Here is a 14259-nt window from a genome sequence, read left to right as displayed (position 1 = left end):
ATGGCCAGTCCTCTTCTGGCTGTGCCGGGTGGAGATTATAAGAGTACATGGCCATTTAAGGCCAGATTGTTCTTCAAGATGATCAAACCTTCATAGATGACCAGCAGGGTCAAATTATAATCACAGTGGTTGTAGAGGGTGCAACAGGTCAGTACCTCCGGAGTAAATGTCAGTTGGCTTTTCATAGCCGAGTATTCAGAGGTCGAGACAGCAGGTGCGGTAGAGAGAGCGAGCGAGAGTCGAAAACAGCAGGTCCAGGACAAAGTAGCACGTTTGTTGAACAGGTCAGGGTTCCCTAGCCGCAGGCAGAACAGTTGAAACTGGAGCAGCAGCACGACCAAGTGGACTGGGATCAGCCAGGAGTCATCAGGCCAGGTAGTCCTGATCCTAGGGCTCAGGTCCTCCGGGAAGGAGAGGGGGAGAGAATTAGAGGGCGCATACTTAAATTCACACAGGACACTAGATAAGACAGGAGAAATACAAGATATAACAGACTGACCCTAGCCCCCCGGCACATAGACTATTGCAGCATAGATACTGAGATGGGTGGGTCGGGGGACACTGTGGCCCCGTCCGACGATACCCCCGCACAGGGCCAACCAGGCAGGATATAACCCCACCCACTTTGCCAAAGCACAGCCCTCCACACCACTAGAGGGATATCAACAGACCACCAATTTTTGGACTAGAACCTGGAGGAAAATATAATACTTTATTGTCCATTGCTTAGAACAGAAATGTGCCTTCTGCTTTTCCCAACACCCTGCAGTGCAGCACCCCTGGGTGGAGAGCAATTGTGGGGGTTTAAGTGCCTTGCTCAAGGGCACAATGGCAGGAGATGGTACATGGGAGCCTTCCAGCTGCCAGTTCAGTTCCATTTTTGTGTCGTCCTGGGCTTGAACCATTGTAGTCATGGCACCACACTCATTCATTGCTCCTGTAGTAGCCTAGCCCTAGAGCAGTGTTTCCTGGTCCTAGGGACCCAATGCACATTTTTGGTTTTGCCTTAGCACTAGCCATCTGATTCAAATCATCAAAGCTTGATACGTTGATCATTTGAATCAGCTGTGTAGTGTTAGGACAAAATAACACAGTTTGGAGAGGCAAACCAGCAGCTGCAAGGTTGCTGGTATAAGTCCTGGGCCAGGCAACGCAAAAATGGAACTGAACTGGCAGCTGGAATGCTGCTGGTCATTGATCCTGTGCACCATCATCTGCCATTATGCCCTTGAAAGGCACCTAACCCCCCACAATTTCACTCCATCCAGGGACTCTGCACTGCTGCTGACCCTGTGTCAACTTCTGTGTATTTGTTGGTGTTGGGAAAGGGAGAAGACACATTTTCCATTCTAACTACTGGATTATAAAGTTGTATTAAATTCTTCTTTATCCAGCATATTGTCCATCTAGAAAAGGTTAGACAGCCCTGACAACACAAGCTGGCTCCCCATGCAGTCCACTCCAGGAAAAATATGTCTACCATAGAGCATTATTGTCTGAAAACACATTAGATTCCTCTGCACAGGCATTTGTTTAAATATCAGCACAATGTTGATGGGACACATTTCACTTTGATTATAACCCACAGACCCCCAAGATGAATATGACTTGTTAGATAGTGCTGCCTAGGCTAATGAATTGTCCAAAGCCAAATCGTTCCAAGTTACTCCTCCTCATCAATATTAAACAAAAACAAATACTGGACATATGTATGCCTCTTTCATTTGATTGTAGAAGAAGCAAACCACTTAGCTAGATAGCTAACTAGCAACTAAATTTGCAAACCAAATGCACAACTGCAGAGCATTTAGCACATTTTAGACAGTTAACTTAGTTATACGATATCTAGCTGGCAAACATTTGGTTGTGAATTCCATACTGTAACTAGACAGTGAGTGATTCACACGGCTCTGGTTTCTCGTCGTTGTGTGCTTGGAAACGAACCCCACGTGAACGATTAGTTACCGGAGTGTAACTCCAGTTCTATGAGTGGAGCGGAGCCCCATAGGACTTAAGGCCCTGCCGACCCTCTCTAGTCTCGCTGAAGATAAATATCTCGGGAGGCTGATTGAGGGGAGGCATCCCCTCTTATAGGGACACCTGTACTCCTATTGGCTGCAGGTGTGTGCATAATTTTGTCTCAGGCTGATGCTGCCTTAGGGCAGTGGGTAAACCAATAGGAGCAGAGCTCCCCTATGGGGCTCCGCTCCACTCATAGAACTGGAGTTACACTCCGGTAACTAATCGTTCTATATCGTGGAGCTCCGCCCCATAGGGGAGCTCTGCTCCTATTGGCTTAAGGCGGAGCGTAGCGCTCCAAAATGTACTCCCTGCCGAGCCCAACACTTCCCATCAAAATGAAAAGGTCAGGCCTAGCAATGGCTGCAACCAATTCCCGCAGTACTGTAACCACTGTACCCATACAGGCGTCACAATATACCGCGTCATCGGTTAAAGACCCGCCCCACCTAGTCCAATGGCAACACCAATGACTAGTGGGCAGATCACCAGAATACAGGCCATACTAATCTGAACTAGCAGATAGATGGTACCTCAGTATCCTGTTACAATACTACCGACCACTAATGGAATGACACAAAGTGTCACTCTACATTGTGTACACGGTAGGCCGCCTCACTCAATCAATGGACCCCAGAGATTAGTGGGCAGATCCCAGAACATGATTCATACTAATCTGAACAAGCAGATAGATGACGTCACATTCTGTCCAAATGTCATGACCGGTCTAATAGTATCGTAACCCAGGTTACTACTATTATCCCTCATCATCCCGCCTCACTCCAGTGAAACACTGGTGGGCAGATCAATACATGACCTCTACTGTACTGAACCTGTCAGTCAGGAGTCATGCCAAAAATATGTCCTTCTATCGGAAGCGGACGTGATAGAGACCCTGTCTCCACAGTCCTGCATTCCTCTCCTCCTAGCTCAAAGTCTCCCTTCAGCCACGCTGAGTACAGACTGAGCCAAAGAGTTAGAAGACATATCCAAGAGATAGAAACTGATAAATGGAGACGGTGTTGACCATGACGCCGCTCTACATATATCCTCTACCCCTGTTCCTCTGAAAAGGGCAGTAGAAGCTGCTACTCCACGAGTGGAGTGAGCTCTGATACCCTGAGGCAACTGTCGCCCTGCTGCCTCATAAGCTGTCTCAATGCTCTCACAGAGCCAATGAGACAGACGCTGTTTCGAAAGTGGTCTACCTAGTGCAGCCGCACCATGACACACAAACAGCTGAGGCGATGACCTAATCGCTGCTGTGCGCTCAACGTAACACGCCAAGGCGCGTACTGGGCACAGGCGATGGAGCCTTTCTTCACTCCTCTCTCTATGAGGAGGAGGAGAAAAAGCCCACAGCTCCACGGTCTGTGATCTATGAACTCCTAATAACCTTCGGCACAAATGCCGGGTTAGGACGTAACACCGCTCTGCTCAGATCGCCATTAATGGCCAGGCAGTCGGGTCTTGTCGAAAGAGCACACAAATCACTAACACGCTTAGCCGTAGTCAAAGCGAGCAACAGCGCTGTCTTCAAAGACAGCATCTTGAGGGGTATTTGATTCAATGGCTCGAACGGCGACTTACATAGCGCTTCGAGTACCAGAGCCAAATCCCACTGAGGAAGCGTGGCTCTAGGTGTTGGCCTAAGCCGCCGCGTTCCTAATAGGAAACGTTTCACTAGAGGGTGGCTAAAGACAGTGTCTCTGCCAAACCCCTCATGACAAGCTGAAATCGCCGCTGCAAACACCTTAATGGTGGCGGGCGATCGCTGCTTGTCAAACATAAGCTGTAGGAAAGAGAGAATACTCTCAACCTGACAGCTCATGGGGTCTACACCTTGTGTGACACCATTGTGAAAACACGTTCCATCTACTGGCGTACATCTTAGAAGTGGAACTGGCATGTGAACCCTGTATGGTCCTGATCACCGCATCAGATAACCCACGGCGCTCTAGCCTGTCCCTCTCAGCAGCCAGGCCTTCAGTGGTTGGCCGATTATGGGCAACCGCCCTATCGTGCCCCCCGCCTGAGACAACGCGTCCCGTCGATGTGGAATTGGCCAAGGTGGCGCAATCAACATCTGACTCATCTCCGCAAACCAAGGAGCCCCTGGGCGATCGGGAGCTACCAGTATCACTGACAGCCCTCCTGATCTCACCCTGGCTAACAGTGGGAGAATGCAGGACAGCGGAGGGAATGCATACAGAAGAACTCTCGGCCACGGGTGATGCGCAAAGGCGTCTCTTCCTAGTGGCGGTTCTTCCTGTTCCCTTAGAGAGAACCATAGGGGACATTGCGCGTTCACACGTGACGCGAATAGATCCACCTCGGCTCTCCCGAACTGTTCCCAAATTTGGAGAACAATGTCCGGATGCAGACACCACTCGTCGTCTCAAGGACCCCCTCTTGACATGAGGTCTGCTCCTACGTTCAAGTAGCCCGGAATGTGTGCTGCTCTCAATGAGCGAAGGTGCTCGTGAGCCCACAGCCACAATTCCTCTGCCGCCCGATGGAGAGCAGGAGACCTGACTCCTCCCTGGCGATTTATGTGGGCTACTGTGGTCCGGTTGTCTGACCAGACCAGCACATCGCGACCCCGAAGGGTAGACGCGAAGTGGGTCAAAACCAGTCGAACCGTTTCCAACTCCAAGAGGTTGATGTGGCGACTCGAAGGAGGCCACACACCTCCTATCGCTTGGGTCTGACATGTCCCTCCCCATCCCGTCAGAGACGCATCTGTGAACACTGGGATGTAAGAGGACACTTTGCCTATCGGGACTCCGTGCGTGAGAACGCGCGGGTCTCTCCAATAGTTCAGATCTGCACTGAGCGAGAGGGGAACCACCACCAACCGATGACGTTGACGCAACGGGTCTAGTCTCAGTTGAGCGAACCATCGCTGCATCCTGCGCATGTGCAGGAGTCCCAGCGGAACCACAGAGTGGGCTGACGACATGAGACCCAAGAGTGACATGATCGACAGCGCCGTCACCGTGTGATTCGGACGACACTTCCTCAGGGCTAGCAACAAGGCTACCCTTCGGGGGTCCGAAATTCGAGCCCTCATCATTACAGTGTCTAGCTGTATCCCCAGGTAGACAATCTGATGACTGGGCCAGGGCGTGCTCTTTTTCCAATTCACAGCGAACCCCAGACGTGTGAGATGAATCACTGTCTGTGTTGTGTGAGTGATCGCCAGCTCTGCTGACGGGGCGAGAACCAGTAGGTCGTCTAGGTAGGCTAGTAGCCGTATTCCCTGACGACGCAACGGCTCCAAAGCCGCCTCCAATGCCGCCTCCACTTGGAAAACGTGCGAGGTGCCAGGGCGTACCCGAATTTCATCCTTGTGTATTCGTACGCCACACCTTGAAAGGCGAATCGCAGAAACTTCCTGTTACGTGGCTGTACCGGCACATGAAAGTACGCGTCCTTTAGGTCTATGCTCGTACAAAAGTCTCCTTTCTGGACACATTCCAGCAGACGTTTTGTCGTTAGCATTCGAAAGGGCCGTTTGGTTACGCTTTCGTTGAGAATGCGTAAATCCAATATTGGCCTCATTCCCCCCGTCTTTTTTGGCACTAGGAAGTAGGGCGAATATAGCCCCTTGTTCCTTTGCTCCTGGGGAACCACTGTGACCGCCTCCTTCGCCAAAAGTTCCGTAATCTCTGAAACCAGAGCGGCCACTTTTTCGGGCGTTTTCATCACCGTCTCCACCACTCCCCTGAATGGGGGTGGGGTCCGATGGAATTGGAGAGCATAACCCTTCTGCAACGTCTGTTGTAGCCAGCGTGAGAGGGTGCAGCTGCCACTGCCAGCAATACAGAGAAAGCGGCCGAGCGCGAAGCTGTGGTACATTCAGTAGGAAGGACCTGTATTCCTCTATGGCCCTTGCCGCCGCTGTTCCCCAACACTGAGGTGGTGGAACAGCCCAAGGCGGGCCTCCCAAGAAAGGGAGAGGAAACATTAGTGCATTCTGAACCAAAAGGGGGGGCAGAAACGTCAGTTAAACCCGTAACCGTCGTATTCCTGCCCTCCGTGAACGCAGCACGGGTCTGAATTGCACTGACCGAGGCCACAGCCTGCGACAGGGCACCATCCCCAGCAAGCGATTGCGTCATCGTAGGTGACTGCAAACCGCTATTAGAGCCACTCACTACAATACTCCTCGAAGTCTGTAATATGAGGTAACACAAGGCGGCGCCTTGATACCGTCTTACCCTTCACCTTCTGTGTGTGTTCAACTCTGCACCTCTGGTGGGTTGAGTCACGCTCAGTGTGGTGAGTATTAGCGCGTTCAACGGAAAGTGGGGGCGCCGATACACTGGGCACCTTCGTGACCGTGGTAATCGGGCCCTCCGTGAACGCAGCATGGGTCTGAATCGCACTAACCGAGACCTTAGTCTGCGATAGTGCGCCATCCCCAAATAGTGGCTGCGTCACCATGTCTCCTGACTGAGACTGCAGCCTGCTATGAGAGGCACTCACTACAGTACTCCTTGGAGTCTGTAATGTGAGGTCTCTTTGAGATAAACCAAGACGGCGTCTAGGTATTATTCCTCCTTTCACCTCCTGTGTGCGTTCAGCTCTGCACCTCTGGTGGGCTTAACTACACTCAGTGTGGTGAGCCTTGGCGCGTTCAGAAAAAAGTGGGGGCGCCGATACACTGGGCACCTTCGTGACCGTGGTAATCGGGCCCTCCTTGAACGCAGCATGGGTCTGGGTCGTACTAACAGAGACCTTAGTCTGTGATAGTGCGCCATCCCCAAATAGCGACTGCGTCATCATGTCAGAGTCTGACAGAGACTGCCGTCTGCTATGTGAAGCACTTCTAATACCTGAAGTGTTATGTGAACCTACTCTGAATGCCTGTTCAGCAACGCACCCTTGGTGGGCTGAGCGGCGCTTAGAGTGGTAAGGGAGAGAGGGTGAGATTTGAACGCTCTCGGACGTATTATGGAAAAGGGGCTCTTTTTTGACAAAGTCAGGTGGAGCCAACTCTTTATTAAACACATCAACAAAAGCATTTACATCATCACCCATCCCTTCAACCGAAGGGTGGGGGAACAGTGGTCACGTTCAAGGATGGCGTGTCCTCCATTCGCTCCCCGCATCCCGTCATGTGCGCCTCCTCTTGTGGCCTCCTTAGGGGCCCAGGTCGGCGCTCTCACCACCTCCCTCGCCGGCTGCAATGGGGCCACCGTGGCTGCTGGGGGGCTGGGCCCGCTCTCCTGCCTCCTGTGGCCGCCGACTGACGCCGGATACGCCGCCTCGCTGTAGATCCCGTCTACTCTGGGGGCGGAAGTGGATGGTTTACGAGACGGTGCAGGGCCTAACCTCCCTGCCAGTGGCAGGTGTCTGGCCAGCTGCTTCTTTTCCTCGTCCAGTTTGGAAAACCTCTGTCGCCTCTTTGACGGCGACTCCAAAGAGCCCGTCGTCAGAGAGGGGGGCGTTCAACAGGGACGTTCTGTCTGCTTCCTTCATGGTTGTCAGTGACAACCAGAGGTGTCGCTCCGCGACCACCGAGGTGGCCATGGACCTCCCCGAGCAGACGGCCGATGCCTGTGTTAGGTGTAGGATGGCGCCAGAAATTCTAGACGCCTCCTCCACCTCCTCTGGCTCCAGCTCTGTCTTACCCGTGGTTAAACGGGACAGAGCGGCTGCCAAGAGGGCAATGTTGTTAGCTGCTGCTACAGCTTGGCTCCCAAATTGAAGGACTTCTCTAACAGCTGTGCTGTGAGACGGTCCTTCTGAGATGGCAACGTGGCTTTCTTGGAAGAGGGCCAGGGACTCGAACCCGGTACGAGATACGCCGCCATGGCGCTCTCTAACCTGGGGATTCCCTTAGCTTGGCCCTGGAACCTTCCCTCCACTCTAGTGAATGGGAGGTACGTTTTAGCCGGCGACAGCGCCGCTAAAGGTGCCTCCCCATGAGCCTTCGACGTATTTCGCCAATGAAGGCATGGCAGGAGCTAAAGGCTCTGCCGCTCTTCTTGGCCTGGAATAGGGGCCGCCCTCCATTAAGTCAACCTCCGGTGCGGAGGGAATAGGGGGCAGCGGTATTTCCAGCCGTCTAGCAGCTCTCTCAATGAGACCCGGAATGTCCGTTCTCAGAGACGCTGCGGTGAAGGACAGGGCTTCTGACTTCTCAGAGCCCGTGTCGTCATCACCATAGGAACTACAAGCCCTCTCTCTAACCAAAGGAAAGGGGGGCTTGAATGTATGAGGGACGGGGTCTGACTGTTCCATTGGAATGTCAGCCTCCTCATAGTCCCCATCATCCCCTGAGTCTGCGCCGTCGGATGATGCCTCTGAAGCAGAGGCTAGTATCGACAGCACGTCCTCTAGGGGGATATCCTCCCTAAAAAACGCCCAATGCTGCTTCCTCTCCTTTTTAGAAAGGAGGGCGCAGGAGGCGCAGTTAGGGGGACTGCAGACGCCCTCTTTGGCATGCTGGGACCCTAGACACACAAAACATAAGTCGTGGGAGTCAGCAGCCGCCATGGAGGAGCATCTGCATTGAGCTCTGAAAATAGCTTTTGGGGGTGGAAAATCTCCTGGTGTGCTCATTTTAGGACGAAGTCGATGACTGGAAATTCGACGGCGTCTTCTCTTCTTTTCTTCGTCTCTTCTTGGCTTCTTCAGTCTAGTCCAGTCGCTGAAGATAAAGGGAGGCTGATTGAGGGGAGGCATCCCCTCTTATAGGGACACCTGTACTCCTATTGGCTGCAGGTGTGTGCATAATTTTGTCTCAGGCTGATGCTGCCTTAGGGCAGTGGGTAAACCAATAGGAGCAGAGCTCCCCTATGGGGCGGAGCTCCACGATATAGAACGGGGACTACTGGTAAACTTCATAATGAAAAATTATGTGACAGGAGAAATGATGAACGCAATCTTCTTGATCTCCTAACATATTCCACAAGTTGACTGCAGGTATTTACTTAAAACTTAGCTACAAATTACTTTATTTGTATTTTAAGGAAATTGTTTCAACGGTATTGAAAAAACATCCTGTGGCTATTTCTAAAATACCCCGGTATATGTTATATGGTATACTGCCAAAGCCTATTAGCTAGTTAGTTACTGGCTAGCTAGCTAGAGATGTTACAGCAACCCACAATCAGATGTATTTTCCTGTTGCACAAAGTTAGCTTTTTGGGTGGCATAGACGGCTTTTAACAGAATAGACCGCTATTGCTAGGCCTTCAGACACTGAGTGAAAAACGGATAGCTAGATAGCAGATTAGCTAGACAAATAACACATTCACGTTACCTGAAGTGAAATGTAGCCAGACCTTCATCGCAGTGATCAATGCATGTTGTCCTGTTTTAAAAACAAACAAAAAATAACAACACAGCACTCGACCCTTAGCCACCCACCTCTAGTAGCTAAATTGTTCGTATTGTTTTAGCTTTCCGGCAGACTAAACGCTTTGTGGCGTATTGCTAACTTTCACAGGTTGGAGTGCCAATGACACATTTGGGACAGGGGAAGGGGAGCTAGCTACAACCACTGGCTATAACTTGATGATGGCGTTCTCTACAATCAAAACAAAAAAATTTGCGCCATGCAACAGGTGGTCATGGGCCAAGATTCAATAATCAACAGTTCTAGAATTTGGCAAAAAACTTCTATAGGAAGACCGTATATCCTTGAGGAGCTATGTGCCAGTATTCAGTTAGCCACAGCATTAAAAAGAGTAAAGCTGAGGCCAGGACCCTGATCACCATCCATTGTTTGGTCTGTGCTGAGCTCAGCAGATGTTGCAATGCATGACTGGTTTCCTGTTGTAATCCCATTCTTCCTCTCCCCCCTCCTTCCCTCCCACTTTCTCTGCATGAGCAGGCATGGACCGCAGCAATGTGAACATCAACTGTACTGTATATCCTGTACCTTACATTCTCCTCCCTCACGGTGATGCTCTGTCTGTGTCTCTAATAACAGCCTGTAGTACAGACAGAGACTGTTACAGTAAAATACAGTGACTGAACGCCCTGCTACATGTGATGTCTGTCTGCTGTTTGTCTGTGTGTCTGTCTCAGGTGGAGGAGATGGTCCAGAATCACATGACTTACTCCCTGCAGGACATGGGTGGAGACGCCAACTGGCAGCTGGTGGTGGAGGAGGGTGAGATGAAGGTGAGGATGAGGATATAGAAGACCATACCTAGATACTACAATAGACACACTGTCCCCTGCATGCCTAGTATAGAACACTATACCTACAGTGATGAGGTTAACATGCTCTGCTCACTGTAAACAGTGAAGTGTGTATGGATCCAATATGGCTACTGTCAGTGTGTATAGGTCCAATATGGGTCGATAATGGCTAATGTATGTGACTGTGTGCTATCTCAGGTGTACAGGAGAGAGGTGGAGGAGAACGGCATCGTCCTGGACCCTCTGAAAGCCACCCATGCAGTGAAGGGTGTGACGGGACACGAGTTGTGCCACTACTTCTGGGACACGGATGTACGCAACGACTGGGAGAGTGAGTATCTTCATCCATCATCAGATTATCTTCTTAGACTAGTGTCATCTTTTTATTTTGTTACTTTGCACACCATTTTTTAAAACATTTTTTGTCATTTAGCAGACGCTCTTATCCAGAGCGACTTACAGTTAGTGAGTGCAGACATTTTTCATACTGGCCCCCCGTGGGATTCGAACCCACAACCCTGGCGTTGCAAGCGCCATGCTCTACCAACTGAGCTACAGGAGGGCTCAATGTCTTGAATTGTTGTTGATTTGTCTAGTCTTGGTCTGCTTCTCTTCCAGCCACCATTGAAAACTTCAACGTGGTGGAGACGCTCTCAGACAATGCTGTTATAGTCTACCAGACACACAAGGTAATCATATCTCTGGAGTTCTTCAGGTTCACCCTAGTCTGTCAGGCTCTCGTACATGTGGGTTGTCTTTGGCTGACAGCCAATGGTTGTGTTTCAGAGAGTATGGCCCGCCTCTCAGAGGGACGTCCTCTACCTATCAGCTATCAGGAAGATCCTGGCGACCAATGAGAATGACCCAGACACGTGGCTGGTCTGCAACTTCTCTGTGGATCACGACAACGCCCAGGTGAGTTCCACAGACACAGAAAGAGCTTATTGCCATACATGCTCTTAACATCTGACAGCATAGAGCTAGGGATCTATCAAACTCTTAGAATTGGAAGGGGGGGGCTACTGCTCTCCTCTTACCTTTTCATCAACTTTCTTACTTTCTGTAGCCCACCAACCGGTGTATCCGTGCCAAAATCAACGTGGCCATGATCTGCCAGACCCTGGTGAGCCCTCCAGAGGGCAACAAAGAGATCAGCAGAGACAACGTCCTCTGTAAGATCACCTACGTGGCCAACGGTGAGTACAGCAGCTCAAGTCCTCTTTCATGTCCCCACTAGGTGGGGAGTTCATGGTTGTCATATGAGCCTGGTCAAGTTTATCCACCAACATGTCTTTTTTCTTTTCTGTTTTCTTCTATGTTCCATATTGGACCATGTACAAAGCTGCTCTGGTATTTGGAGCTTTATGGCAGAGCTTTGTGTGGGTGGAGAATGAAAGTTAAATGTTGATGAATGGTTTGGTATAGTGATTCTATCACACCATGTAGGCTCACTGTTTGTATGTGTGTGTATATATTGACTGAGTGGTTGTTTTTCCCTAGTGAATCCTGGAGGCTGGGCCCCTGCCTCAGTCCTCAGAGCCGTGGCCAAGAGGGAGTACCCCAAGTTCCTCAAACGCTTCACCGGCTATGTCCAGGAGAAGACCAGTGGAAAACCCATCCTCTTTTAAACCTGTACAGGTAACCGCTAACAAACAAACTCTTAAAGGCTCTGCATGGTCAATCCGACATCTGCAGTGGCCGTACAGCATTTACTGCGATACGGCCTTGGTAGAAGTCAGGGCATTCATACTATTTGCGCTTCGCAGAGCTGTTGTCAAGGAAGTGAGTGTGTTTATACAGGACCTCCCGCCCCCACCTACCTTCAACCAATCATGTCAATGCGGAGCTATACGGAGCCCTCCGCATTGTTACATAAATTGGGAGATGCACAGCATCGCTGTACGGAGCTTGATTTGGCCTCTGGAGGCTCTGCAATTGCGTTACAGCCTCCATACGGCGCCTCCAGACCATAGACATTTAATTACACTCTACCACACAAGTACAGTTAATAAATCAGATTTAGTGGAGTATCATTGTGTGCCATATAAGAGTTGTGTTATTTTTGGTAACTTTCCATCTCCTCTTCTCTCAGGCAGAACACATTTTGTCCTGAAGAGACATGGCTACATTTCCCATCATTTAAGGGGCTCCCACAGACTACATTACCCATTCATCTGTCAACCAGAATGTCTCCACAAACTATATTACCCATGATTCCACTGTCCAAAATGTCCCAGATGAAATATCCGTATCAAATGAGTAGACTGGTTTAGGGCTTTATTCTATCAGTAGTTGCTAGCCACCTGAGCCACAAAAACAACCAACATCGTCAAGCTGTCCGTGGATATGTATTTGTATATAAATTCAAGAATTTCTATGCCGATTTTTGAATCACCTGAACCAATTTTTTGCTTTTTGTAAATTGTTTTATACATTTCCAATTATTGCATTATTTTTGACTATACTTTTTTGTTTTCTTTAACCACTGATTGTTTTCATGCTGCTAATTTTACTACAAAAAAAGAATGAAAGTAGACAGACTGAGAGCAGTGTGTTGAGGCAGAGTATGGCTAGCCTTCGTCTTGTCCTCTCCTAGTGACGACCTGTCCTGGAGTCTGATGGGGGAGTCTAAAGCTCTGTACACTCTTTTTGGCTAAAATCTCTATATTTGTAGATCATTATACAGTAGCTGTAAAGGAACACTATGGATGTGATGTATTGTACAGACAATTTGTTTACCAGTGTATGTAATGTAAATGGACTGTTAAGGGGTTGAAAGTAAAGGGGGTTGGCGAATTGGAAGAACTACATAACTAGTCTCTATTTTCAAAGTAAGGTGATCTTTATGACAACGAACTGAATTTATGGTATAGATAAGATTGAAGTCATTTGTTGAATGTGACCCATAAACACTAAGGAATCAAGTGTTGATGTTGAGTTTGCCCCCCTCACACTCACCATGTTATGTGCACGTAACATACAGCTGATGTACAGTCTACCACAGCATTGGGTGTTCAGATGGACCTCTTCATTGGCTTCAAAGGCATTTAGGACAGAGGAGATGGGGTTGTTGGGATGGACATTTTTTTTCTTCACATCCGAACACTGACCTGTCATCTCCCTCCCTTGTTAACCGGTCATAATGCCTTAGACACCAGGACAAACCCACAGTCGTCTATCTGCTACAGTATCATATGACCAGATGTGCGTTTTAAAATGAGATGCTACACTGGGACTGAGGGTCAGCATTTCACATGATTTACCTCATTTCTATTTCAGTTTACTTTAATTTAAAGTTGTGATTTTGCAATCGCCAAGTCTAAGGCTGAGGTTAGAATCCTCCAATCAGCTTCTCAGCTTAAGGGGTCGTAGGCCAGAGAATCCATGGGGAAACAACATTGCCATGACGATCAGGAGTGACTTCTAATGAGGAACTGAAGAATGCATTTAGCCTTTAATTTTGTCTGAGGAATTGACACGCTTTGTATATTTAAGTTGTACGTCTGAAGTGTTATCATTTGCTCTAAATGTAATGCAATTGGACAATGTTCTGTAAATTAAAGTTGTTACACTACAGAAATTAGGACTTGAATTTGTACTTAGTCATTACTCTACAGCAATGAGCTGCAGTTTTGTGTGGATGATGTGGCAGTGTACTGGAAGGGAAAGGGGGATACCTAGTCAGTTGTACAACTGAAATGTGTTTTCCGCATTTAACCCAACCCCTCTGAATCAGAGAGGTGCGGGGGGCTGCCTTAATCGACATACACTTCTTCGGCGCACGGGGAACAGTGGGTTAACTGCCTTGCTCAGGGGCAGAACGACAGATTTTTACCTTGTCAGCTCGGGGATTCGATCAAGCAACCTTTCGACCCTCATCCTTCATGCAAAGTTAACCCTATTTTTCTCTTGTTTTCATTCAAAGACAACCCTCTTCTACATGACAACAATGTATCTGACTTGAGGGAAATGTAGGGAAAGGAGAGATACTGCCATGAGGTAAAAAAAAAAAAGCTTCAATTGCAACTTATATTCAAGTGAGTTTTTTTGCGGCCTTTCTTTGTAAAGAGAAACAAG

The 14259-nt window shown here is 49.1% G+C and overlaps 1 protein-coding gene across 4 annotated transcripts in view; it reads left to right on the top strand.

Annotated features, from left to right (window-relative positions):
- LOC121573431 (ceramide transfer protein) overlaps positions 1-12801 on the top strand; it is a 54974-nt gene extending 42173 nt beyond the window's left edge. For all 4 annotated transcript variants that reach the window (XM_041885426.2, XM_041885435.2, XM_041885443.2 and 1 more), the window contains 7 exons: positions 10066-10161; positions 10381-10513; positions 10801-10871; positions 10969-11097; positions 11249-11378; positions 11683-11820; positions 12275-12801. In XM_041885426.2, the coding sequence (XP_041741360.1) occupies positions 10066-10161; positions 10381-10513; positions 10801-10871; positions 10969-11097; positions 11249-11378; positions 11683-11810 (687 nt within the window). In that variant the 3' untranslated portion in view covers positions 11811-11820; positions 12275-12801. The remainder of the gene's footprint in view (positions 1-10065; positions 10162-10380; positions 10514-10800; positions 10872-10968; positions 11098-11248; positions 11379-11682; positions 11821-12274) is intronic.
- Positions 12802-14259: the final 1458 nt, after the last annotated feature.

Source organism: Coregonus clupeaformis, chromosome 18 (genome assembly GCF_020615455.1).
Source record: "Coregonus clupeaformis isolate EN_2021a chromosome 18, ASM2061545v1, whole genome shotgun sequence".
In the NCBI taxonomy this organism is placed as follows: Eukaryota; Metazoa; Chordata; class Actinopteri; order Salmoniformes; family Salmonidae; genus Coregonus; species Coregonus clupeaformis.
The sequence above is the reverse complement of the archived record's forward strand: the minus strand, read 5'-3'. Positions and strand labels throughout refer to the sequence as shown.